This window comes from Typopeltis vanoorti, chromosome 18 (assembly GCF_054136105.1).
Source record: "Typopeltis vanoorti isolate ZY-2024b chromosome 18, IOZ_Tvanoo_1.0, whole genome shotgun sequence".
Lineage (NCBI taxonomy): Eukaryota > Metazoa > Arthropoda > Arachnida > Uropygi > Thelyphonidae > Typopeltis > Typopeltis vanoorti.
This window is the reverse complement of record NC_143566.1, coordinates 85,428,511-85,455,576: the sequence shown is the minus strand read 5'-3', so window position 1 is coordinate 85,455,576 and position 27,066 is coordinate 85,428,511. Positions and strand designations below refer to the sequence as shown.

Here is a 27,066-nt window from a genome sequence, read left to right as displayed (position 1 = left end):
AAGAGGGTCTGTTGAAAAGTTGTGATAATCACCATTAAGAAATCGACATGTATATACATGTTGTAATAACCACCATTAAGGAATTGACATGTGTATTCATGTCGATTCCTTAATGGTGATTATCACAACTTTTCAGCAGCCCCTCTTATGTTTTACAACTTTGCAATCTCATGTTCTTATTTTTCCAGAATACTGTAATCATTTTTGAGAACAGATGATTTTTCTTCCATATATATATATATATATATATATATATCTTAAAAGAAAAAGAAATTATTACAATTTGATGAAACATGGGAGTTAAAGAGTTTTAAGATATGTTCTTTCTTGTGGTTATATCAATTGTTTTAACATCATTTTTGTTCTAGGTGTTTATTATTATTATTATTATGTGACACTTCCAGGGAGTCAAAAGACTCATCGAGGGAGAGAGTGTCAACAGCATCGAACAATTGATCCCCTTACAATTACTAACCGCGCTCAAACTTGCTTAACTTTTTGCAAGCCATCAGTAGCAGAGGCTCTACCAATTGACCAACCTTTGCTGGCATCAGCTCCCCCACCCATCATATCTATAATGCCAAAATCATGTTATTCATTCAATAAAATACTGAAATCAGGACAGCACAAAAATCCAACAATATGCACTTATTTATTATTTTAAGTTGCACACAGACAAATCTTTTCTTCATTCTTTATTATACTATACAATTTACCATATGAAAGTGAGAGAGAGAGAGTGTGTGTGTGCACAAATACAAACAGATGATCTTTATTATAGCACACCACTATAAAGGTCTTGACAAAGTCCCACAGATAATTCTATGCTTAAAAAAATCACTATAATAAGCTGTTCCTGTGGTATCCAAATGCATGCTATGATGAAAGTCAACTGCATAAAGATTTCTATGGATTTCTTAGATAACATACCTGAGAAAAAATATGTCATGAAATCCTAATGGTACATTTACTCGAATATAACTACCACTTTTTTCTCCAAAATTAAAGTTAAAAAATCGTGGTGCGAGATATATGCAGGGATTTTTGGAAACTAAAGTTTTTCAGGAAAAAATTAAATTGAAGTTTATAATTAAATTCTCAGTATTCATTATAATTTATACTTGCTCACATTATTTATAAAATGAATGTATTTAAATTCCCCATCGGTGACACGAGGAGCTGAAGGATCTTCCTCAGCCATAGCCAAGTTAGTCGATCTTCGGTGTGGACAGTAGGGTTTTCCCCCCCCAGTTTATCCTGGGGTTTCTCATCCCATAAAGCAGGCAAACTGGCTTTGAGAACTCAACACTACAGACATAGTATTTAATAAATTTAGTTTAATTCTTTATCCAAGTGTGAGCAAACAAAGTTTGTGCCTGAAAGTATCTTGCAGCAAGTGAAAAATAAACTTTCAACATCTTTCTCTAAATCCAGAGTAATTTAATAAAAAGGTGGCACACCTTTTGGCAACTCCTATAGGTAGAGATGACCTTGCTATTGCTTCTGCCAGGTATCTCAATGTCTGGGCCTGGCTCCCACTGAAGAGACCTCAATAAAGGTTGAAACTAGTCTGGGTAGTGGCTCTCCCCTTAATGCATAACATTATACATATCCGCTAGGAGATGTGCTTTGCATTATGGGAGATACTGAGATAGGAGTGATGGTATTGCTTCTGCCGGGTATCTCAATGTCTGGGCCTGGCTCCCACTGAAGAGACCTCAATAAAGGTCGAAACTAGTCTGGGTAGTGGCTCTCCCCTTAATGCATAACATTATACATATCCACTAGGAGATGTGCTTTGCATTATGGTAGATACTGAGATAGGAGTGATGGTAGCTTGGTCCACCTTTGCAACGAATTGTCCGGTGTTGTACTACCTTACCCCAGTCCTGAAGATACTTTCAGGTGCAAACTTCTACTATTCGCTATTGCTACTACCAGTCTCGCACATGATTGGCGCAGTATTAACAAAAGATCAGGAGACTCGACAAAAAAAGCAAGCTGGCGATTGTCGATTGAAATGCTGATTCTATTCAACCAAATTACAAAATATCTAAAAGTTCCATATTAACATTCACTATCCATTTCTTAAAAGTTTTAAACTTTTTTCGTTTGTGAGGTATATGCAAAACTTTTTCATTTCTTTTTCCAAAAAGTAAAATTAGTGGTGTGAGATATATGAGAAGACAAATTATATTCGAGTAAATGCAGTATAAAGTCATTATATTCGAGTAAATGCGGTATAAAGTCATAAATAAAAAACTGTAAAAAAACCTTTGCCCTAGAAGTTAATGTAATAAAAAGAATAATAAACAGTTTGCTTGGCCTACATTAAAAAAAATAAAATGTTAGGAAATTAATATTAAGAGATTAGTCTAAAGTCATAAATAAAAAACTGTAATCAAACCTTTGCCCTAGAAGTTAATTTAATAAAAAGAATAATAAACTGTTTGCTTGGCCTACATTAAAAAAAAATAAAATGTTAAGAAATCAATATTAAGAGATTAGTCACTGAAAAATTCAAGTGATTATTATGAAACAGAAACATCATTCATGTCTGACCAACTTATTCAAGTACCTTACACGAACAAAATTCTTACCTTTTAAGCTGAAGAAAAATCCCTGGCTCCATTATAAAATCTTGGCTGCTAAATTTTTCCACTGATTCTTGTTGAATCTGTAGACTAACAGCTTCTTGATCTTCTAATGGAGGTGACTATGGTAATAGAAAATTTAATAAAGTTTTTATTGAAGCATCTTTTTTTTTTTTTAAATTTATGTACAGCATAACTCAACAGAACATGAATGTAAAAAATATAGTGTTTCTTTTGTAAACAAATCCATGTCATTCTGCTGCAATATGCTATGGTAAAAAGCTTTATAACATGCACTTCCTAAGCTCAGCAGCATGTGCCCTTAATTTCCTTAGCAGAACTAACAGATTAAATTATAATACTAATCACTTTTGTTTTCTTAGAATTTTGTTTGAAGGAATATATGTTCTTAGCCAAGCCTGTGTGGTCCTGTGGAAATGGTTTGCAACCAGAGTTATGCCACCACAAGAAAGACCATAATAGGTATGATTCTCATTAAAATTAAATTAACTGGTTTCTGAGTTAGTTGATCCCTAGCATGGGCAAGTAGGATTTTCCCTCTAGAAACTTGGTTTTAACCCAAACTCAGGAAATTGAACTGCGGAACTTACGATTGCAGATAATAATAGAGTATATTGGTGAATGGTGGCAGTTATCTGCTGTCCTCTCCTCAATGGATGCTCATTAAAATCAACAACCTCAGGCCAGCTGTCTGCAACTGGCTAAGGGTGATGACTGCAGCCAATCTTCAAAAAAAAAGTTAGTTAGAGCCTTGCCTATCCCATTTGGGAAATGAAAGGCATTAGAAGATGTATATTTATTTTTACTCTTAACCAAACAATACAATAAAAATGAAAAAGATAATGCTGTTTATTTTTTGATCAGCATATAAATTAATTTATATGCTGATCAAATTCATATAAATTCTTTTCATCAAGCAAATGATGCAGTGGGGAGGGGATTTTATTATGAAAAATGAAGACTATTACTTTGTAATACATTTAATTATAACAAAGTCAGTTACTCTAAGAATTATAATGTCGTAATTATAATGTCACAAATGTCTCTAAAGAGTAAAATTCAGTTACTCTATATTTTTCAATCTTCACATCAAAGTTCATTGTCTGGAATATATGATTTCATCAACTAACTGGATGTAAAGAGCCTTATACACTATCAGATGTGAAAGCTATGATGGCCTAGAATCCAGCTTTTACTTTTGCTAAGAGGTTCTGTAGTTCCATCAGAGGCTGAGGGAGTTTTGCTTACTTATAGTCGCTAGCTGACCTTGAGTCCCAATTTTAATCTGGCTGATTAGAGCAAGTAATTATAATAAATATTGGTATCCTATGTTCTTAATTGGAGATTTTAACTTGTTTCATACATATACTGAGACACGGAGAATGTAGAGGATATTAAGAGATACCTAGACTAACTGTTTAGAATTTTTAATGATTGAAAACAAACTTCAAAGTCAAACTTCTGAAAATTCCTAGTTCATTATTTCTTGAAGTAGGGTGGGATGATTTGAGCCTTAAGCCACCTTAAATTTTTGTTAAAAACCATTTTTGGTATGATATAAAATAGATCTCTTTCCTATGAATTTCCTAGATTAAATCTTGGAAATTGGAAGGGCATCTTGCATACTCAGCCAACCAGAAAAATCTACTAATGGGCCATGTGTGAAAGAGAATCTCTGGAACAAGTTAAACTGTTTTGTTTTGTGAGGGGGGGGGGAGTAAAAGTAATATATATATGGTAAGTATTCTGCTGCTTTTTTTTTTCTTTCAGACACTCCTTTTTATGTAAGAAATAACTACAGCCTTTACTGTACTCCTCATTAGATGTATTTCAGTTTGAGAACTGTGCTGAATTATTCATCATAATCTTTTTTTTTATGAATGTGTCAATTAAGTTTAACTACCTATCTGTTCTGATTCTAAGGCCAGTTTTTTTTTTACACACATATATTTGCTACCATAGTGCAATTAAGTGTTCTAAAACTGTAGGTTACTATGTTTCAGAACATTAACCCAATAGTATGTGACCTAGAACTTCAAGATTTCAAGATGATCTCAACTAAGTCTCTATATTCACAAGGCTCTGCAGCCAATGAAGGTAGCAGAACTAAGTATCATGCTAATTAATGTAATACCCCCCTCTTTTTTTTTTTTCAATCTTTACATCAGAGTTTAAGCTAGAGTCAATTGTGTAATGAAATTAGATGTTCTTGCTTGAAATTACAGCTAAAAGTACTTAACGCTATGAAGCTAGCATATCTTGTCTATAAACTAAATGTGTCTTCTGGCAAGGTTGTCTCTTTTGCAGAAGGAAAAAGGGGAGTTTCTGGAAAAGATAACCTTGCTACTTCCAAATCAAACCAGCTAACTCACTTTTGGTTGAAAAGCACTTAAAGGTTCATCACTCCCTAGACACATAGTTTGAACCCAGTTTTTTCCAACTGATGGGCAATATCTAAGCCAGATTTACACAAACTACAAAAGTTACATATTCGGGTCATTACAAGAGGCCTCTGCTTCAGTACAGGTAGGTGTATGTGTGCGGGCGCGCGGAAGTATTCCAAAAGATGACCTTCATGCAGAGATCAAAATGTTGAGCAATTAAGTTCATTTTAATTACATTTATCATTTAAACATGGTAGTCTCCAAATCTTCATAAATTCCAATCATCACATACCAATGAAACAAAAAGAGGGTTTTTGGTTCCTCTGAAACTAAGTATTTTGCGATACACTATTGTTATATGTTACATGCAACAAAATTTGCATTTAATAATTGCAGTGAATAACAAATAGTATTTATTATTATTAACACCAGACCTGCATGGAGTCAAAAGACTCATTGCAGGAGACACACACTATTACACACAAAGCCCATTAAACCATGCTTTAAACTCACTCAAGGTGTCTGCATTCACCACAATGTCAGGCAACACATTCCAATCTCCATGCAAAGAACTTGCTCCTTATGCCCCTGTTCACACCCTACTTATACAGCTTCCATGGATGTCCCCATGTTAACCCAGTAGCAACCATTTAACAACTTTAGTGTCTCAATGATATCCCCTTCTATTCACAAAGCTTTGCAAACTGCATTCCCTCAATCTGTCTTCATATTCTACATCACAGAACTTCTTTATTTTTGCACATTAAGGTCCTCCACATCATTGCCATTATCCAATGCAATGATTTCACAACTTGTGCAATGTGACTTCATTTCAGATCTTTGTCCACCACACTCCAAGGTCTCCTGTCTTCTCAACTTCCTCCAAAATTTCCCCACCAAGTGTATACTTTGTATCCCATTGTCACCTACCAAATTTCAGAACCCACAATCTGCAACATTCAGCTGACAGTTCCATACTATTGCCCACTCATACAATCTATTCAAGTCCTCCTATAAGATCATAACATTTGGTTGATTCCTCAATACTCTCCCCAGTTTTGCATTATCTGCAAACAGTTGTATATCACCAGTTAAACCCATCACAATACCATTCATACACAAATTAAATAACAATGGTCCCAAAACAGATCCCTGTAGCACACTACTAGTGACTTTCCTCTTCCAGGATACTGCATCACCATACACAATTTGCTGATATCTGAGAGCCAGATGCCTATCCAATTCACTAATCTATCATCCAATCCTATCTGCTTCAATTTAGTTACCAACTTGTGGTGTGCCAATCTATCAAAAGCCTTTACAAAATTTAAGTATATCACTGTATATTATGCACATCTCCCTTGTCCAATACATTCATCACCTTGTTATGGTACATAAGCAAGTTGGTAAAATATGATGTGATTTTAACAAATCCATGCTGACAAGCACAAAGAATACCACTATTATCAACCCACTTTTTGTATCCTATCTCTCACCATCCTCTCCAATACCTTAACTACAACCCTATATATACAGATAAGCCTATAATTTGTAACCTTAACACCACTTTTGTGAAGTGGAACAATTTTATCTTCCTTCCACTTCTCTTGGACTTGTGCTGTTTCAAGACTCTTGTTAGACTGGTGGATCAAGGTTGATGCTACCTCCTTGGAACATTCCCTTAAGACACATGGTGATATGTCATTAAGTCCTATCACGTTACTGACATCTAGCTTAACTACTCATATACCTCTTGCTCGCTCACCATTAAGCCTTCTCTCATTTCATTTTCCACACTGAGGATAAAACACCCTGATGAACTGCTCACTGAATACCTCGACTATGTTGTCTGCAGCAATTACCAATCTTCCACTTTCATCTTACCATAATCATTCTTTTTTCTACATGTCGCATATTGATAAAATTACCAAGGATTTTTCTTGGCCTGATTTGCTAATTTCTGCTCATACTGTACTTTTGTTGTCCTTACCAACTGAGTCACTCTCCTGGTTCCTGCTCTTTATACTTTTCATGCAATTGATTATTACCATTTTCATCTTGTGCTTCCTCCAAAAGTGCCTTTTTCTTCTAGATTTCATGCTTAATCCTTTCATTCATCCATTTTACACCTCACTTTTTTTTGTAATTTTCTATAATTTTATTTATGTAACTTCTATATATGTAATACACTATTTATAGCTCTGTATCAATTACACATTCTAAAGTTATAAATTTAAAGATAAGTACATGTGCAATATATATATATAATATTTATTTAATCTAAACCTCATTCAAATTACAGGATTTTAGTTAAATTATTATTGCATTATCAACCAGGCAACAGAATTTATAATAAATACATAATGCATGATAAATAAATTGTATAATAAATTAAACTTCTAATGATTAGTTGGAGATGTTCGTTATTTATATTTTTCCAAAAAATAATCCAAATGTGAACAATGAAAAGTTGAAGTGTTAAATTCTGGTTGCTGGAGGAAGGGGTTGCAATTTGCTGCTCAATACTAAATTTACAAGTTTAAAGCCTTTTTTGAAAAAAACTCAAAATTTTTTTCTCTGAACACAACTTCACCTTCCCTTGAAAAGTGAATAAATACATTTATTGATCAATCAGTCAACCAATCATTCATTTAGCAAAATACATATATAATTACAAATGTATGAATTTTAAGCATTGTCAAACCTGCTGAGATCTAGTTACAATAACAAATATGATTTCATGAAGAGTGTTAAAGCCAAGTTACTTGTTTTTTTTAATATGTCAGGAGGTGTCACGTAATACTGATAATAATATTGAGAAGATAACGTATCCTTTAGGATATTTTATTACACAACAGAAAGAGAGAAGTTTTTTTACTGAAAAATATTTTACTTGTTTTAACATTCTGCATATGCTACATAAACATACAAAATGTACACTGCCAATTTTAAATGCATATATCTATTTATGACAATGTTTATTATGAAATTCTATGAAGTCTTAGGACTCAACATGGGGCATAATATGACCGACCTGTCTGCAGAAGCAATTTATTTAAAGCACAAATGAGTTTTTTCTTGGAATAATAACTGAGTAGGCATGGTTTTCCATGCTTGTTTATTTTTTGCTCTATAATCAAATAAAACATCTAAATAAAGATGTTTTATTTGATTATATAGAGAAACCTATGGAGAATTCATGACTAAATTGAACACACGTGAACCACAGTAGTAGGTTTTTTATTACATAAATATTTCGTCCTAGGTATATTAGGACACCATCAGACAGCAGAACAATACTAGGAATGACACAAAGAATAGGGCACGTACATAGAATGGAATCCAAATTGGGTGCAGTGGCGCGTTGCGGCTTGAACTTAAATTAAATTAAAATTAAATTACAATTAAGTTATTTTTACACAATTTTGTATGACAATTTCCCATACTTTAAGAACATCATTGCAGTTTAGATTTGGTCTGTGAGGTAGGGCTTCAGCACTTTCTTTATATAAGCATTCATATTTATATGAAGATCTGTGTAGGAGTTTTGTCTTTTCCCAGTGGATCTTGTGGTTTAGGTTTTCAACTCCATGTGGAGCGAGGCCTGATTTTTGCAGTTTGATGAGGCAGATATGGTCTTGATGTTCCGAAATGCGTTTAAAAACTGATCTGCCTGTCTGTCCATAATAAGAGAGTTTACAGGAGCATGGAACCTCGTATACACCAGGTAGTAGCATAGGTGAAAGTTTGTCTTTAGGCGAAGGTAACAAGTTGTATATCTGGTTGATGGGTTTGTAGGTGGCAGCAGGCTGTATTTCTCCATAATTTTTGAGAGCCGTTCGGAGATGCCTTTGATATAAGGTATGGGGAATCCTATTATTATTACTTGACACCTCCAGGAAGTCCAAAGACTCATCGAGGGAGGGCATCTACTCTATCTCCACCACCCACATTCTACAATGAACCACTACTACTAGTATTTTCACAGACAATCACAAACATCCAAGCTCACGGCGGGATTCGAACTTGCAGCCTTTTGACTGGAGAGTGAATACGCTAACCACTCGGCCAACCAGGCCGGCATCCTATGGGTTTGTTCTTGTCTAGGTTGATTTGTGGAGAAGTTGCTGATGATTTTTTGAGTTGTTTTGAGATGGTATCCATTTAGAGTGGCTGTGTTTTTGATTATTTCCAATTCTTGTTTTAGAGAATCCTTGGAGGAACAAAATCTATGTGCTCTGGTCACCAATGATTTAATGATGCCATATTTTTGAGAGGGATGATGAGCAGAAGTATGGTGAATGTAGCGACCTGAAAATGTCAGCTTGTGATAGACAGAGGTGGAGACAGAACAGTCTTGTTTTCTTTGGATGTGTAAATCTAGAAAGAGAATGCCCTGTGGGGATTCTATTTTTAATGCAAATCTGATGTGTGGATGAAGAAGGTTGATTTTATCTAAAACCTGAAGTAGCTCTTGTTCGGAATGACTCCAGACCGGGAAGATATCATCGACATATCAAAGCCAGAGTTTTGGTTTAAACGCAAGAATTTTTTCTTCAAGATGTTCTATAAACAGGTCTGCCAAGTTGGGTGACAAGGAGGACCCCATTGCTGTTCCCTCCTCTTGCTTGTAGATTTTTCCATTCCATGTGAAGTAACCGGGAGTGATAACAAATTTAAAAAGTTCAACAATATCCAACGGAAATTTTTGATTTAACAGGTCTACAGTTTCTTTATGGGGGATATTAGTGAAGAGAGAGACGATGTCGAAGCTGATTAGCATGTCAGTTTTCAGCAGTTGAAAGTCTTTTATTTTGGCGTGAAATTCTGTGGAATTTTTTTATTGAAGAGGTTGAATGGCCTATGTGAGGATGGAGAAGGTTGGATAAGAATTTTGATAACTTGTAAGTTGGGCTGCTAATTGAATCAATGACAGGTTTGAGTGGGACGTTGTTCTTGTGAAGTTTGAGTAAACCATATATTCTCGGAGGTCTAGCATGGTATGCCTTGAGTTTTTTGAAGTTTCTTCATCTAATGACTTTGTTTCATTGAGCGACTTGTAGAAACTGAACATTATTCGATGAAACAAAGTCATCTCTCTTCACCAATATCCCCCATAAAGAAACTGTAGACCTGTTAAATCAAAAATTTCCGTTGGATATTGTTGAACTTTTCAAATTTGTTATCACTTCCGGTTACTTCACATGGAAAGGAAAAATCTACAAGCAAGAGGAGGGAACAGCAATGGGGTCCTCCTTGTCACCCAACTTGGCAGACCTGTTTATAGAACATCATGAAGAAAAAATTCTCGTGTTTAAACCCAAACCAAAACTCTGGCTTCGATATGTCGATGATATCTTCACAGTCTGGAGTCATTCCGAACAAGAGCTACTTCAGTTTTTAGATAAAACCAACCTTCTTCATCCACACATCAAATTTACATTAGAAAAAGAATCCCCACAAGGCATCTGGATTTACACTTCCAAAGAAAAGAAGACGGTTCCATCTCCAACTTTGTCTATTGCAAGCAGACATTTTCAGGTCACTACATTCACCATACTTCTGCTAATCATCCCTCTCAAAAAATTGGCATCATTAAATCACTGGTAACCAGAGCACACAGATCTTGCTCCTCCGAGGATTCTCTAAAAAAAAAAAAAAATGGAAATAATCAAAAACACAGCCACTCTAAATGGATAGAATCTGAAAATAACTCAAAAAATCATCAGCAACTTCTCCACACATCAACCTAGACAAGAACAAGCCCATAGGATTCCTATACCTTATATCAAAGGCATCTCCGAACGGCTCTCGAAAATTATGAAGAAATACAATCTTGCTACCACCCACAAACCCATCAACCAGATCCACAACTTGTTACCTTCGTCTAAAGACCAACTTTCACCTATGCTACTACCTGGTGTATACGAGGTTCCATACTCCTGAAAACTCTCTTATTATGAACAGACAGGCAGATCAGTTTTTAAACACATTTCGGAACATCAAGACCATATCTGCCTCATCAAACTGCAAAAATCAGGCCTCGCTCAACACGGAGTTGAAAACCAAAACCACAAGATCCACTGGAAAAAGACAAAACTCCTACACAGATCTTCATATAAATATGAACGCTTATATAAAGAAGGTGCTCAAGCCTTACTTCGCAGACCAAATCTAAACCGCAACGATGTTCTTACCATCCCTAAAGTATAGGAAATTGTCATACAAAATTGTGTAAAAATAACTTAATTGTAATTTAATTTTAATTTAATTTAAGTTCAGGCTGCAACGTGCCACTGCATGCAATTTGGATTCCATTGTTTGTAAGCACCCTATCCTTTGTGTCATTCCTAGTATTGTTCTACTATACTAATGATGTCCTAAGATACCTAGGACAAAATATTTACGTAATAAAAACCTACTACTGTGGTTCACGTGTGTTAAATTTAGTCAAGATGTTTTATCAAAATCAAGCCAAAAAAAAAAAAAAAAACATTGATAGCAAATGAGTTTATGCAGGTAATTACATTTATAGACATATTAAAGTCTTGCCTGACATTAAATTAATACTGTGTCAAGCAAAAACTTATTTCTCATTTAAAGTTTTGGTCGGTACACCTTGTATTTACAACATTTGTATTTACAAAATCAAATGAGGAGTAACACCTTTTTAATGGCACCTCTCATTTATTATGATTAATAGTTTACTTCATACAAACACTGCAAGAAATTATTGGTGTATCACTGAAGCAATTCAAGATGAAAGCTGTTTTCTCATTTACAAGTACTACTGAAAACATCATACTAATCTAATAAGCAAACTTAATTTGCCTAACTAGTATACATGCTACAGAATATTTTAAACACTCTTAACAGATTTCATCATCAAATGAAAGAAGCAACTACAAAATAATAGGTCATGCAACTACATATAAGGTGAGATTCCATTCTCCATATACCTTCAATGTTTTTTATTATTATTTTCAACTATATATTACAGTAAAGATGATCCACAATACATGAACCAAAAAATCTGTAATTAATCTATCTTAATAAAGATAATCCTTCTTAATAAAGAAGGTAAATGAAGATGATTTAGGCCCAGAGATCTTGAAGATAGAAGTGGAGATGGCCATTAGAGAACTAAGATGTGGAAAGGCAGAAGGAATAGATGGAATACCTGCAGAATTGCTGAAAAAACTTCAAAAGAATGGAATTGAAAAAATAACTAAACTGATAAATTTAATTTATAACAAAGGAGAATTACCAAAAGATTTTAGGACCTTAATATTTATACCTATACCAAAGAAAAGCAATTCAGTGAAATGCAAGGATTTTAGAACAATAAGTCTAATTTCCCATTCATCAAAAATACTTGAGAATCCTAACAAGGAGAATTGCATCTAAGGTGGAGGAATTTCGTGGAGAATCAGAAGATCAAGCTAGATTCAGGCCAAATAGGGAGGCTATCAGGATCAGTTCTTCACTTTACGACAAATAGTTGAGAAATCATTCCAATATAACAAAGATCTCTATTTAAGTTTTGTAGATCTGGAAGAGGCATGTGACAAGGTACCAAGGGAGATGCTATTCAAAATGGTACAGTTATATGGTGTCAATGGGGCATGATATCAAGCAATACTTAGTCTTTGTTTGAGTTATGAGTCAGCAGTTAGAATTGAAGGAAGTTCAGGAGGTTAGTTTGATATTAAATCTGGTGTCAGACAAGGACGTACATTATTCCCTATATGAATCACATTATGAAGGAAAGTGGTATTAACCCTCTCATGCATGAATTTTCGCCATCAAGGCCACCATCTTGGCTACACAGTACAAATTAAAAGCAATTTACAACTGTGGAAGTCGCATTCTTAGCCACTAGGTAATAACACCACTATGCAGAGGAAACCCACTAGAGTGGATTGCGTGCATCAAAGATTACAAAACATGTCTCATGGAGCTGTGAAGTAAACCAATAGTACCCATCCACAACAGTGGACATGTGCATGAAAGGGTTAAACCTGATATCAAAATTGCAGATGTTAATGTCAGCTCTTTGTTTCATGCGAACGAGTTATACTTCTAAATAAATCTGCTACAAGTCTGCAAGATTCCCTGACTAAATTGAATAACTGTTCTAATAGATATGGTATGAAGGTCAGCAATAAAAAGACAAAGACAATGAAAATAGGCAGAAGCATTGAAAATGTCAACTGCATTGTGAATGGAGAACCTGTGGAACAAGTAAAACATTTCAGCTACTTAGGCACGATTTTTAGTGAAGATGGTAAATTAAATATGGAAATAGACAACAGAATCAACAAAGCTAGTATGGTAGGAAGTCAATCGAATAAGTTCATATGGAATAAGAGAGAAATTAGTCAGAACACTAAATTAGCTGTATACAAGACAGTGTTCAAACCAGTTTTAACTTATGGATCTGAGAGCTAGGTCAGAAGTAAAACACTTGACCAAAGACTAGAGACCGCGGATATGAGAGTCCTGAGAAAGATTATAGACGTGAACAGATAGCATCAATGGCAATATCATATATTAAAAACAAGGATATTAGGAAAGAATGTGAACTTGTCAGCATCCAGGAATGCGTTAGCAGAGATAATCTCAGGTGGGATGGTCACTTAAACAGAATGGGTAAGGAAAGATTACCAAAACAAGCGTTCTCTGCTAGGTTGGCAGGAAAAAGACCAAGATATAGGTGAATAAATACAGTAAAAAGTGCCTTAGAAGATAGAAATATAAGATCTGATAATGTTGGAGTCTTGACAAGTAATAGACTGATTTGGAGGAAAATTGTATATAGGAAATTAGTAATGATGTAAATTTTTCATGTAGTGCTATCATATCCTGTACACCCCTTGAGGGGACATGATAGGAATTTGATGATGATCAGTTTGGTTTAAGGGCCAGTGGTGCACTCAGGATTTAATCTTGGGGGGGGGGGGATTGAGTAGACGATTTGAGAATACAACTATGCACTGCATACGATCTATGATTGAGCATCTGCATTGATTGCCAATATGTGATACCCGTGATCTCCTCTGGCCCGGCTTGGTTAAACGAAGTGTAGCGCCCGAGCATTACTTCATTTGCCTTGCGTTCGCCGCGGCCAGGATTCCCGAGAGCTATAGGGTCATCTTATGACTGCTAATTCATAAGTAGCATAGAAATAGAAGACATGACACAACATAAATAAAAAAAAAAAAAAAATTTAATTAGGAAAAGATTTTTGGAAATTTTTCTAGTGTTTTTTTCCCTTTTTCTTTTGGGGGGCCAGGGCCCCTTGGCCCTGGCCAATGGGAAGGGCAAGGGAACAAGAGATGTTGAAAGTTAATTTTTCACTTGGTTAGACTATAATAAATTTAGCTTAATCCTTTATCCAAGTGTGAGCAAACAAAGTTTGCGCCTGAAAGTGTCTTCAGGACTGGGGTAAGGTGGTACAACAACGGGCAACTCGTTGCAAATGTAAAACAAGCTAACATCACTCCTATCTCAGTATCTCCCATAATGCAAAACACATCTCCTTGTGGATATGTATAATGTTATGCATTAAAGGAAGGGCCATTACCCAGATTAGTTTCGACCTTTACTGAGGTCTCTTCAGTGGGAGCCAGGCCCAAGTGGAGATACCATGCAGAAGCATAATAAACTAAATTTATTATGGAACAAGAGATGCAATTGGACTGTTAAGAATAATAAGTGAAAGAAAGAAGTTTGGAAGTGAATAAAGAAGTTAATCTGTCATATAGATTTTGAAAAAGCTTTTGATTTTTGTAAAACGGGATAAGATGATGGAAATAATGGAAAAGACTGATATAGATTGGAAAGATAGAAGACTAATTATTTCACTCTATATGGGACAAACTGCTATAGTAAGAGATATATATGGTACAACAGAACCAGGTACCATTGGAAAAGGAGTAAGACAAGGCTGTTCTTTGCCACCGATTTTGTTCAATATGTATTCTGAAACAATGTTAAAAGAAGCACTAGAGAATGCAGAAGATGGAATAAAGATAGAAGGTAGACAGATATTTGAAATATGATACGCAGATGACAAGGCATTATTATCAAACACTGAGGAGGGATTACAACATCTGCTGAAGAGATTACTGGAATCCTGTATCAACTATGGAATGAAAATTAACGATATTAGGAAACATAAGCAAAAGAAAAGTAATGAAAATAACAAGGAAAGAGACAAATATGGATATAAGAATAAATGGAGAAAAATTGAATCAAGTAAGGACATTTAAATATTTAGGAAGTGTGATTAGCAGTGATGGAAGATGTACAAGTGACATAAAAGCAAGAATAGCGATGGGAAGAGATGCCTTTAATAGAAAATGGAATTTATTCAGAAGTAAAATGGATAGAAATTTAAAGAAAAGACTACTAAAGTGTTATGTGTGGAGTATTGTCTTATATGCAGCTGAAACCTGGACATTGAGGGAAAAAGAAGTTAAAATTTTGAAAAGCTTTGAGATGTGGATTTGGAGAAGGATGGAAAAAATAAAATGGACAGATAAAATAAATAATGATCTTAAAAAGAGTAGAAGAAGAAAGGAATCTATTAAAAAGGATAAAAAGAAGAAAAGGAAATTGGATTAGACATATCCTGAGAGGAAATGGAATAATCAAAGATGCCATTGAAGGAAAAAGACCTAGAAGAGGAATGAGGAAAACAATGCTAGATGACATGCTGAATGGAGACAGATACACAACCTTGAAAGAGAAGGCTCAGAACAGAAGAAAGTGAAAGGAAAGTTTCTGCTATTAAAAGAAGAACCTACTCAATTGTAGAGTAAGGTGAACTTAAGAAAAATGTGTAACATACCAAATTTCATAGCTAGTATGATCCATTTCATTTTTTCAAGTATAGTTGTAATGACTAGCACTTAAGATTTTTATTTCTTTTTCATCCATCAGTATGTGTATAACTTTACTCTGGTTAGTTAATGGCTTTTAAATATACCCTTTACAAAAATAATATTATTATGCAACACCTCCAAAGAGTCCAAGAACTCATTGTACATATACAAGCTTACAAGTCTGGCCTGGTTGGCTGAGTGGTTGGTGTATCTGCTCTCCAGCCCAGAGAAGGGGTTTCAAATCCCGCCTAGGGCATGGATGGTTATGATTGTCTTTCACCTTCATACATTCATACAGACAAATACGTATACACTCTCCCAAAAGTGTATACATAGTGTATACATAGGCCTCTCCCATGTATACATATACATGGGAGAGGCCTTCAACCAGCAGTGGTGAAGTTACAGGTTGTTTTCATTCATACAAGCTCATGCTGACATGACATGCTAATGACAGATGCATTGATTCCCTAAAGGCTTAAAAAAAAAAAAAGTAAAAAAAAAAGATCTAGATAATATGTGCAATACTTCACTAGACATTACCTGTTTGTGCTTTACACCAAACAATCTTAAAAACAGTACATATTCCACTGCATAAACATCCAAACAGATTACCATCAATAATAGTACACTTCCATCAAAATTTGAATCTGAACGGAATATATAATATTCCATGTTATTCTGTGAAATATACAGAAGTGCTTGTTGTTGGATTGGAAGGACTTAAAGACAGTCTTCCCATCACGTTTGTCCCTCCTATGTAAAAAAAATGCTAGGAATATTGTACAATAACCAATATTTATAATGGTACTAATCTGTTTTTTATATTTCTTTTGAAGTGCAGGTCTATACATTACATTTTCAAAAAAGTGAATTCAAATTTCAAAATTTAACATATTACTCTCCCCACTCCTTGGCATTTCCCTATTAACTGCAATATTGCAATTAGTAATTTATTTAGGATGTACTACGATTCTTTATTGTATCACTTTAGTGAGGCTTAAAAGTGCATATACCATTTCTGTTCTCGTGGAAAGGCTTAGATGTTGGTTATGTATTTTTACTAAATAGCTTAAGAAAATTACAACATATACTAGGATATACATTAAAATAAGTTTTTTTTAATACACTTCCAATATTTCGGCAACGTCACGCTGCCATTTTCACAGGAATTTACAAACAAGACACGTGCATGCAAGCACAACAAACAGTAAATGAGGATGAAGCAGTTCTCCTAAAAGTCCTGATGGTGTCCCCTAGTGGGCAATATTGGTATTCTTGGGTGATTGGGCTGAAGGTCTTCTGATGTAGGTTTCCCAAATTTGGGGCAGTCTCATGCAGCCAAATTTGTTGAGGTTTGGATTGTTTCTTAGGGCTGAGGCTGATTCCATGAAAAGCCTTTTGTATTTGAATTTACTACAGTGTATTATCGTGGCTTTCTTCCACCGTATTCTATGGCGGGCATCCCGTGCATGGTCTGCAAGACCAGAGTGGCTGTATTGGTGAAACCGGATGTAGTCCTTGTGTTCTTAAATTCTGATATTAGCTGTCCTGGCTGTTTGGCCAAAGTAGGACAGCTTACAGCTGCAAGGGACCTGGTATACCTCAGGTATGCCCTAGGGGGGGGGGAAGTTGGTCTTTAGTAGAACGGATAAGGGATGCCAATTTTTTATATGGTCTGTAACGAGACGTTAAGTCATGTTTTTTTAGGATTTTCGTAATTTTCTCTGAGGTGCCTCAGATATAGGGTATGGTGATGGATTTAGAGTAATCCTTGTTGTGAGAGGGAAGGGGGTGGTTGTGGTTTATTGATTTCAATATTTTTTGGATTTTTTTTTTTTTTTGGGGGGGGGTAACCATTGGCTGAGAAAGTGTTGAGAATGTGGTTTAGTTCTGTGGTTAGGGCATTGTCATTTGAACAGATAAGTTTAGCCCTGTTGTGTAGTGTCTTAACGACTCCATATTGTTGTGAGGGGGGGGGGGGAAGGATTGTTGGTGAATGTATCTGCCTGTATGGGTGGGTTTTCTATAGACTGAGAAAACCAAGGTTACATCAGGCTGGCGAGGGATTAGCGTGTCTAAGAAAGGAAGGCAGTTGTTTTTTTCTTCTTCCAGGGGTGTTGGTTGTTTAAGTGTGTTAGGAAGGAGAGGAGTGCATCGGAGCCATGTGGCCAAATAGCGAACACATCATCAACATAGCATAGCGAAGCCACATGGTTGGTTTTTGTGAGGCAGAGTTTAAGGCTTTCTCTTCAAAAGCCTCCATATAAAATATATATATATACCTTTCCAAATATATACCATTTCTGGAAGCTGAACTATAATGAGGAATGCATATAGTATGATTGAACAGTAGAATCAAAATATTTTTAGCTTAAAAAATGTAAAAATTAAATTATGATTTATTATAAAGTTTTGCCTTTCAGAAAAGAACATACACAACTTTTTTCAGTAGTAATTAAAATTTTTTGTTCTAAAAAATTGTTATGCTGCTAAAAATAAACAATGTAATAACAACTGTTACATTCTTTAGCCATCATATTGGCCTTGACATGTTTACATGTCAATCAATACATGGATATGAAGTAGTGTCCATTGAAACAAATAACATTCGCATATGAAGCTCAAGATGACATATTTCATCAAAATGGCCATTCAAGTGTTGGAATCTAAATTTTATTCATTTCTCAGGAGCAATGTCTGAAACACTAAACAGTATCTGAGAAATGATTTTGTTTTGAATATTTCTGTAGTGAAAACAGCTTATTAAATGACATTTATGTGATTAGGTTCTTTTTACATCGATAAATACAATAAAAATGAAAGTGTTGGAATAACTAATAAAGTTCTATGTAAGGATATGCTAATAAGGATTTACATCATTCAGTCAACTGGTGTTGATGGAATGCACATGATTTTCATTTTGTGGCAGACACAACTAGAGTGGCATCTTGCAATTTAATAGTCAACTTTGATTTGTTTTGCATCAATGTATAGCACAAGCTAATAATTTTTTAGGAGGGACTGTGGGATATGATAGGTTTTTATAAATATACAAATCACTTTTAAAAAATAAATAAAAAAAAACGAATCGCCAAAGATCCATCACTTTTGTGTGTTAGGCTTGGTGGCCTGTCATGATTAAGTAACTCAGCTTTATATAAACCTAATGAAAGCAATGAAAGAATGGTTAATATTATATACATATTTCTAATAGCAATTGTTGTTCTGACCATACCATAAGGAATGAAAAATACCTCAGCTTCCAAAAAAAGAAAATCCATGCCACCTTCTTATAAGACCAGCTAATTCACCTTCTGTTGAAAAGCCCTTATAAAAGTTGTTTGTATCCTAGACAGGATCAGAACATTGGTATTTCCAACCAAAGGGAATCACTGTTGCCAACTAAGCTACAGAGGCTCAAACTATTAAAAAAAAAATGCTTCATTATAGATATATAGTAGAAACCAATAATTTCTTAAGAAGGAGAATTATAGAATATGCTAGATTTTACGTGCATGTTTTACATACAAGGTTAATGATGGCAATAATTGTTCTAGCTTACCTGCATTTTTCTGATATTAAATCGCCAGCATAATGTTTAGATTTTTATTCTAATTAAAACTAAACTGAAATCAATAAAACAGATGTATATCACTCATGAGTTTAACGATAATTTTCTTGTTATCCAGATTTGGGTTTATGTTCTTTTCTGCTTCCGATTCTGCACTTAATATAATCTGATTATAAATATGACTTATGGAAAAGGTAGAAAATAAGTGTGAAAAAGAAGACGTTATGGGCTTATTAAGAAAAATGAAAGTTTCAGCAGAAATAGTACAAAGGCTGTTATTGATTATTTTTCTCAAATAAAACAGAAGAATGACGAATTTGTTAGATATGACACGAGGCAGTTAGCTACCTATATTCGAGTTCAGAACAACCACAATTTCGTATATAATGTAATTCACTAAGGTAACTGAATTTTATGATTGCAATAGTAATTTCTAACTACTTGACGCTACTTTCTTTTGAATTATGTAATCGGGAATTAATACCGATAAATCACAATAAATTTCATGTTTAATATAGGTAGAGTTACTCCCACGATGTATTTTAACTGCATGGAGGCATCGAGTAATAATAATCTCATAAATGCAAAATTTAATACCTCTGGTTCATGTTCGATAACACCATCTTCATCCCAAACACGGTCTGTTTCATCTTCGTAATCATCATCCATATTGGCCTTCGAAAAACAAATTTTCAGTCCTTCAGCGTGAAATAAACATTACAATCAATGCGGCGGCACACTTAACAGAACAACAGAGGGTAAATACGATATTAACACATAATATAATAACAATGCATCAAATATAAAAACCACGAATACAATCCCCAGCACAAGCCGCAAATTTTTGCAAACATTGACATTTGAACTGAGAATAGCTAACAGCAGCGCACAAAACTCCGCCCATTTTTTTCGGATTAGTGTGTAGCCTTTATTTCAGCGCCGCGCAGTGCAACTGACGACAATCAGAGATATAATGATTATTTTTCTATCCTTTTATTTATATATATATATATTTTTTTCGCTATAATAGTCTGATAATAATAATAATTATCATTATTTTTATTATTATTATTACGGGTTACTCCAAGGAGTCCTTAGAGTCATCGAGGAAGGCACTGAACATCATGTCGATCACAACTATTCGACATTCACACAGCATCTATCATACTTTGCCTTGAACTCATTCACTGTCATAGCACCCACAACAGACTCCGGCAGCTTATTCCACTCATTCACTACTCTAAAAGTAAAAAAACCCAGCTCTAACACCCTTACTAGCCACACACTTGCCCAGTTTCCATGGATGTCCCCAGTCCTCCCACCACCAGTCCTGTTCTCAAAAGTATCCTCTGAATTAATCCTATAGAAACCCTTCAGCAATTTGAATGTCTCAATCATATCTCCTCTTTTCCGCCTATCAACCAATTTCTGCAACCCACAAATCTTAAACCTGTTTTCATTAGGTTCATTCCATAGACCTGCTATCATCTTGGTCACTCGCCTCTGGATCCTCTCAACCTCCTCCCCATCAAGAAGAAACCTAGGTGACCAAAAATCTGGGCACAGTACTCGAGATGAGGTCTTATCAAGGCTCGGTACAGAGGAACAATAACTGGCTTATCTCTGCTCGTCAAAGTGTTCTTCAGCATCCAAGTTATTTGATGAGCTAATTTAGCCACTTTTACGATGTACCCCCTAAACTTCAACTCCCTCTCTACCAACACTCCCAAGTCCCTGGCCTCAACAATCTCCTGGAGTACAGTTCCACCAATGTGATATACTGCCGCTAATCTTTTCACCCCAAATTATATTATCAGGTAGCAGACAGAAGAAAACCCGATTACCACACATTGGATATCAGGACAACTCTGAATATAATGAATAAAAAGAGCCGTTATTATAAATCACAGGTGTACCACAGTAAAAATTGCTTTATTATACAGAGATTTCGTCTTACGATACATAAGATGAAATATCTCTATAATAAATCTTTTTTTTTCCTGCGGTACATGTGTGATTCAATAATAATGGATATCCCAAAGAGTGGATAATGGATATCCCACATTTAATATTTCGGTTACATTATATAAAAAGGAGCTGTGGTCAAGTAGTTTTGGGAATAATGATCTCATGTGAAATTAATGCATTCCTCAATCTGCAGTGGTCAGATTGGTGAATAATGGCCCGAACTTCCAAGAAAAATGTTATGAAGTTAAACATAAATGCAGTGGCCATACTGGTGAATTATGGCCCAAATTTCCAAGATGAATCGACAGTAATAAAAACGTACACCATGGAGGATAGACTATTACTACCTGTGGCAGTTAAACATAAAGGCAGACGGTGCAAAGAAATCCCGAATAACAAGATCACGCTACTATTAGAAACTTAACCTTTAAACTCCAAATTGTAGGACACAAAACAGTGACAAACACGTCAACTGAATTCTTAGAATGGTTTATCCTCATCACCAGTTTCATGGTATGTTTTCTGAAGGCGTTTCAGGAAGCAATGGCAACGCTACATGAATAAATAAATAAATATAAATATATAAATGAGAGCAAAAGTTGATCGATTGATAGAGCCTCTGCTACTAATGGCTCACGCAAGAAAATCAAGCAAGTTTGAGCTGGTGAGTAGTTAGAAGGGATTCGAACATTCAATGCTGCTGTTACACTTTCCCTCGATGAGACTTTGGACTCCCTGGAGATGTTATATAATAATAATAAATCTCCTATCAATAATTTTACTTCATGTTAGTCTATTTCCAGTGCTACAATATCGTTGCATTGAATATTTCGTGCAACCAACGCACTTTTGACTGAATCAATCCAACTAGACCTTGACATTCCTCAGGATCTCTTTCCTGCCATCTTAGTATCAAACACCTGCTTTGCTAAGAACCTATCTATTTAAGTGGAAATACTACTTCAGAAGAATTAAGCAATAAATTGGGTGATTCTCGGACTGTATGAATAGTTACAGGTAAGGATGGACATAATAATGAAGAAATTATTTAATTAAAAAACGAAAAGAACCAGTGTAGTTGGGTTGATCAACAAAAAAATTAAAATGCACCATTACAGAAGTTGATAGCATATATATGATCGAATTGCAAGTATTGTTGTCGAGATCTCAAGTAACACCCTCTCAAAATCATCTAACTGTATACACATTGCAATAAGACACAGTGATCAACAAATTGACGCCTTCTATCATTGTGAATCGCAGCTTTAAAAAATGGAAAACCATAATTTAAAAATTCCCATCAAATAAAAAAAAATCAGCTAACGCCTTTTATTCCCGTATAGGGAGTAGGCGATGCCGTTTTAACCCTATATAACTTTTGGAAACTGAGTGGACAGTTCAATCTCCACTGGTAGCCAATCAGAGACAGCTAACCAAAGGCTATCACTAATTAAGTGGCACGCAGTGAAGAGACCGCTAACAAGTGCCGCCGTCTCCTGGTACCTAATCCTAACACAATCTTTTTAATGTCTGAAAACAGTGAGAGTTCTGCGGTCGATTTTCTTGAAGAAACGAAAAACTCGAATTTCAGGGAGGAAAAACCCACTTGCCCATGCCAGAGATCGACAAACTTGGGAACCGGTTGAAAAAAGACTTAAAAAATGATCCTCTAGTCGGAATTAATGCTAGATTTGATAAATTGGTAGTGATGAGATTTTTATCATCTTGCCCGTTACTAATACACAATAAGAAGATTTCGTCAATTTTCTGAATATAAAACTTTCATCCTAGAATTAAATTCACAGTTGAATTGAAAACGAATAGGTTTTTTTACCGTTTTTGGATATACAGTTTGGAGATATCAGAACAAGACACACGCTACTTCTTAGTCTACAGGAAACCTACATATACAGAATGTTATCTACAAGCAATCTGCTCATCACCGTCCAGGGCAAAATAAGCATCAGAATATTCACCAACATACAAGGAAAAAAAATCCACAAGAGCTGCAGTATCTTAATTCTGTCTTTCCTAAACATTGCTACAAAAGAACATCGTGCTCAGTGGAAGTTTTGCTTGCACCCTCTGCGCTAAGCCACATGAAGTCTATCTTCATGTGGATTAAACCTATCTTTCTTATTTCTAGCCTATCTTCGACTGGTTCTCGAGTTAGTTGATCTCTGGCACGGACCAGAGATTTTTTCTCTCGGAAACGCGGTTTTTCGTTTCGTAAACTCAAGAAAATCAACCTTTCCCACATTATTTCAGAAAGTAATATATCCTGTTAGAGCTAGGTGCCAAGAGATGGCAGCACTTGTTTTCCAGTCTCTTCATCGGTGACGCATAATTAGTGATAGACATGAGCCAGCTATCTCTGATTGGCTACTGGTAGAGATTGAACTGCCCACTCAGTCTCCAAAAGTTAGATTGCGCTAAAATAGCTTCGCCTACTCCCTGTATAGGAATAAGTGTTAGCTGATTTTTTTTTTTTTTTTTTTGTGGATGCAGAATTTAATATGCATTATACAAACATAATTGCATCCTTGTCAGTTAGAAGAGAAAATGAATGCTTAAGGGACGAACTTTATCTATGATGTAATAATAATGTGATAGGGTTTAAAGGCCTCGCTTATACCATAAAAGAGAATAAATGGGTTATTTATTATTTATTTTATTTCAATCTCTAAAGCAATCAACAGAACAAAAAAACACAAAGCAGTAGTGACTCTTTCATATATACAATCACACATATAAAATATAAGCAGTGTTTCGCCATAAAACTTAAAAGTCCCTTTTTTGTCCAATCAACAAATCTCTGAACACCTGACACTTTGATGGTTTCGGATGTTCAGAGATTTGTTGGATGGCACGGGTTTTAGCCACGAGTACTGTTCTTCCCATTTCTTTAGATAAACACACAAATATTTACATTTCTTTTTGGTTGCCTTTTTACATTATCACTTTCGTTTCATCCTCACTGTCCATCACGAAAATATACTATGGCACTCGATGTTCAAGAATACTGAAAATACTTTGAGAATGAATGCAGACACAAAGGCTGGTAAGAACGCAAGTTAGGAAAGAGACAAACAAAATCCGGAAGTGTTTATCGAAAATTGCTGCCAACGATTTGATTATTCCAAATGGGTATCGATTATTAAAATGGCGCCAAAGGTTACAAGAACAACGCAACGATATAACATCTTTGCCGGAACTCCCATGCATATTGTTGGCTGGAACATAATTATATCGATTAGAATTTTCCAAACTATCGATATTAGTGTCAAATTTTATTTGGCGGTTATAATATACATTTAAAAATTAACGACAATGATTGTTTATGAAGAATACGGTAGTATTTGAAGATCAATACGAGAGCCGGGATGATCCAAAAAAATTAGCTAAAATACGGGAGTTCCTGGGAAATACGGGAGAGTTGGTCACCCTGACTACATAGGACAAACTAGCAGATCCGGTGATATACGCCAAACAGAACGCTTCAAGGACGTTGAGAATAAAAGAAATCACAAAATGTGGAATTAATAATAAACTATCGATCAGCATGCATTCACGGTTCAATTCTAAAACTACCGAATCAACTTCATATCCTTCTGAGATATTCTACATACTTCTATCGAAACAGTCTTTCTTACCACGTATACAATAATGTTTTACCTTCGTTGTTATATATACGTAGTAATCTATCATTCTATTAAATAAAAGATTCCTATTATTTGCTACAATATCATTATTACAATAGTATCTCCATTGGAGCCACTAGACTCATCGCGTGAGACCCAAACTAACCTTTAATACCTATTCTTCCCAGTGTCGGTGGGAGGTTATTTTGCGCCCAGTAGGCAAAGTTTACAAGTGTGCCCCTTATTTCACAAGTTAGATAATTTTTAAATTGAAATTTTAAATATAAAAAATAAAAATTATTTTGGCATACTTTATTAATAATATACACAGTAACATACAATAAGCATAATATGTAGTGTGATGTGTGAAGGATATGAAAAAAGAATCGATACCTAAATCATATATCACTATTTAATTTTGATATTTTAGTAAAGTATGAATAAAGCGTAGCTTGAGGTTTTATGCCCCTTCATGGCTTGCGCCATAGGCTATTGCCTAGTTTGCCTAAATGGTAACGCCGGCCCTGATTGTACCTCTAATTAAGCATTATATCTCCTTTACTAATAACAATCTTATGCAACTTGAAGGGAAGATTTCTATTCCCCCCCTCCCTCTCTCTCTCTCTCTCTCTCTCTCTCTCGTTCTGTTCTTCATATAGTGATATTTTCCCTTTTCGATCAGATAGGAGCCGTTTAATAACTTTTAGGTTTCTATGATGTCCCTTCTTTTTCTCTTGTCAACAAAAGTTTGCAACCCCGTACTTTCAAACTTACCTCATAGGGAACGTTCCACTTAGTCACTCGTCTCTGAATCCTGTCCAGCACCTCCTGATCCGTAAGAAACCCAGATGATTAAATCCGTGCACTGTAATCAAGATGTGGGAGAATCATAGTAGCATTATAAAGAGGGACAGTAATCTCCAGATCTTTACTTTTGAATGTCTTCTTCAACATGAAGATGCATTTGATACTTAGACGAAAATTATACTAAAAAATAATATTTTACGTGAGTATATTCCCTTATTATAATTTATTTAAATATTAATTTACTATTTTGGCAACTTCTGCAATATACTCTCTAAATTTTACATATCTGTTCACCATTTCTCCAAATTCTACTCTCATCAATCTCCCATGTCATATTCTGCAATCTAATACAATCAATGCAAACACGCCTGCAATGAATTATGGAATGTTACGTAATTTACTGATTGAAACGTACATAATTTAAAAGTTGATGAACGTAAAGAGTGATACAGATAGGTAGACTAGAACTGCTGGAATATGATTGTGGATGGAGTGCCATAACTAGCCAGATGCAACTAGTGCACAGGGCCTAGGACGAAGGATGCTTGAAATGGGGGTATCAAAAAATAATCAGTATAATATTTTCATTTAAAAATTTTTAATTTTTCCGCCGCAGATACCGATTCGGTAAAGTTTTGGGTTAAAATTAAAAATTAATTGATCTCTTTCTATCGTATTTGTATTTTTATTTTTTTTCAAAAACAGGGGGGGGACAACATAAAATCTTGCACAGGGCCCATGGAAAGGTAGTTATGGCAAGGTGTCGGTGTCTGAAGTGCGTGCTTAATGCATTGGTCGCATGGTTATACTATTACAGGTATAGTATAACCATGTATAACCCCTGTTTATAGTATAACTCCTGTTTGGAAACGTTCAGCAATAGCTGAACGTTTCCAAACAGGAGTTATACTAGGAGTTATACTGTTTGGAAACGTTCAGCAATAGCTGAACGTTTCCAAACTCTTCAAGAGCTGCTTCAACAGTACAATGCTCCTATTAAACCCGTTTCATAACAAACACTACGGAGAGAACTGCACGGGCTAGGCATTTTCAGTAGTGTTTGCCCGGATACATCCTAAGTTAACAATTATCCAGAAGAAAAATTGCTTTGCTTGGGCAAAACAGTATCGACACTGGATCACTGACCAGCGAAATGAATAATATTATCCGAGGAATCCCGATGCAGCT

General features: G+C 35.1%; 1 protein-coding gene across 3 annotated transcripts in view; it reads right to left on the bottom strand.

Moving 5' to 3' along the window:
- Positions 1-20,351, bottom strand: part of TH1 (negative elongation factor complex member TH1) — a 152,112-nt gene extending 131,761 nt beyond the window's left edge. For 2 of the 3 annotated variants that reach the window (XR_016549864.1, XM_090408754.1), the window contains exons 1-2: positions 20,060-20,351; positions 2,601-2,716 (exon numbers count right to left, since the gene is read on the bottom strand). Coding sequence is in view for 2 of the 3 variants with exons in the window: in XM_090408754.1 (XP_090264880.1) it covers positions 2,601-2,716; positions 20,060-20,131 (188 nt within the window). In the remaining variant the exon portion in view is untranslated. Of the gene's footprint in view, positions 1-2,600; positions 2,717-19,145; positions 19,314-20,059 lie in introns of all 3 variants that reach the window. The other variant, XM_090408755.1, reaches the window with a different exon arrangement.
- Between the last annotated feature and the right edge of the window lie 6,715 nt (positions 20,352-27,066).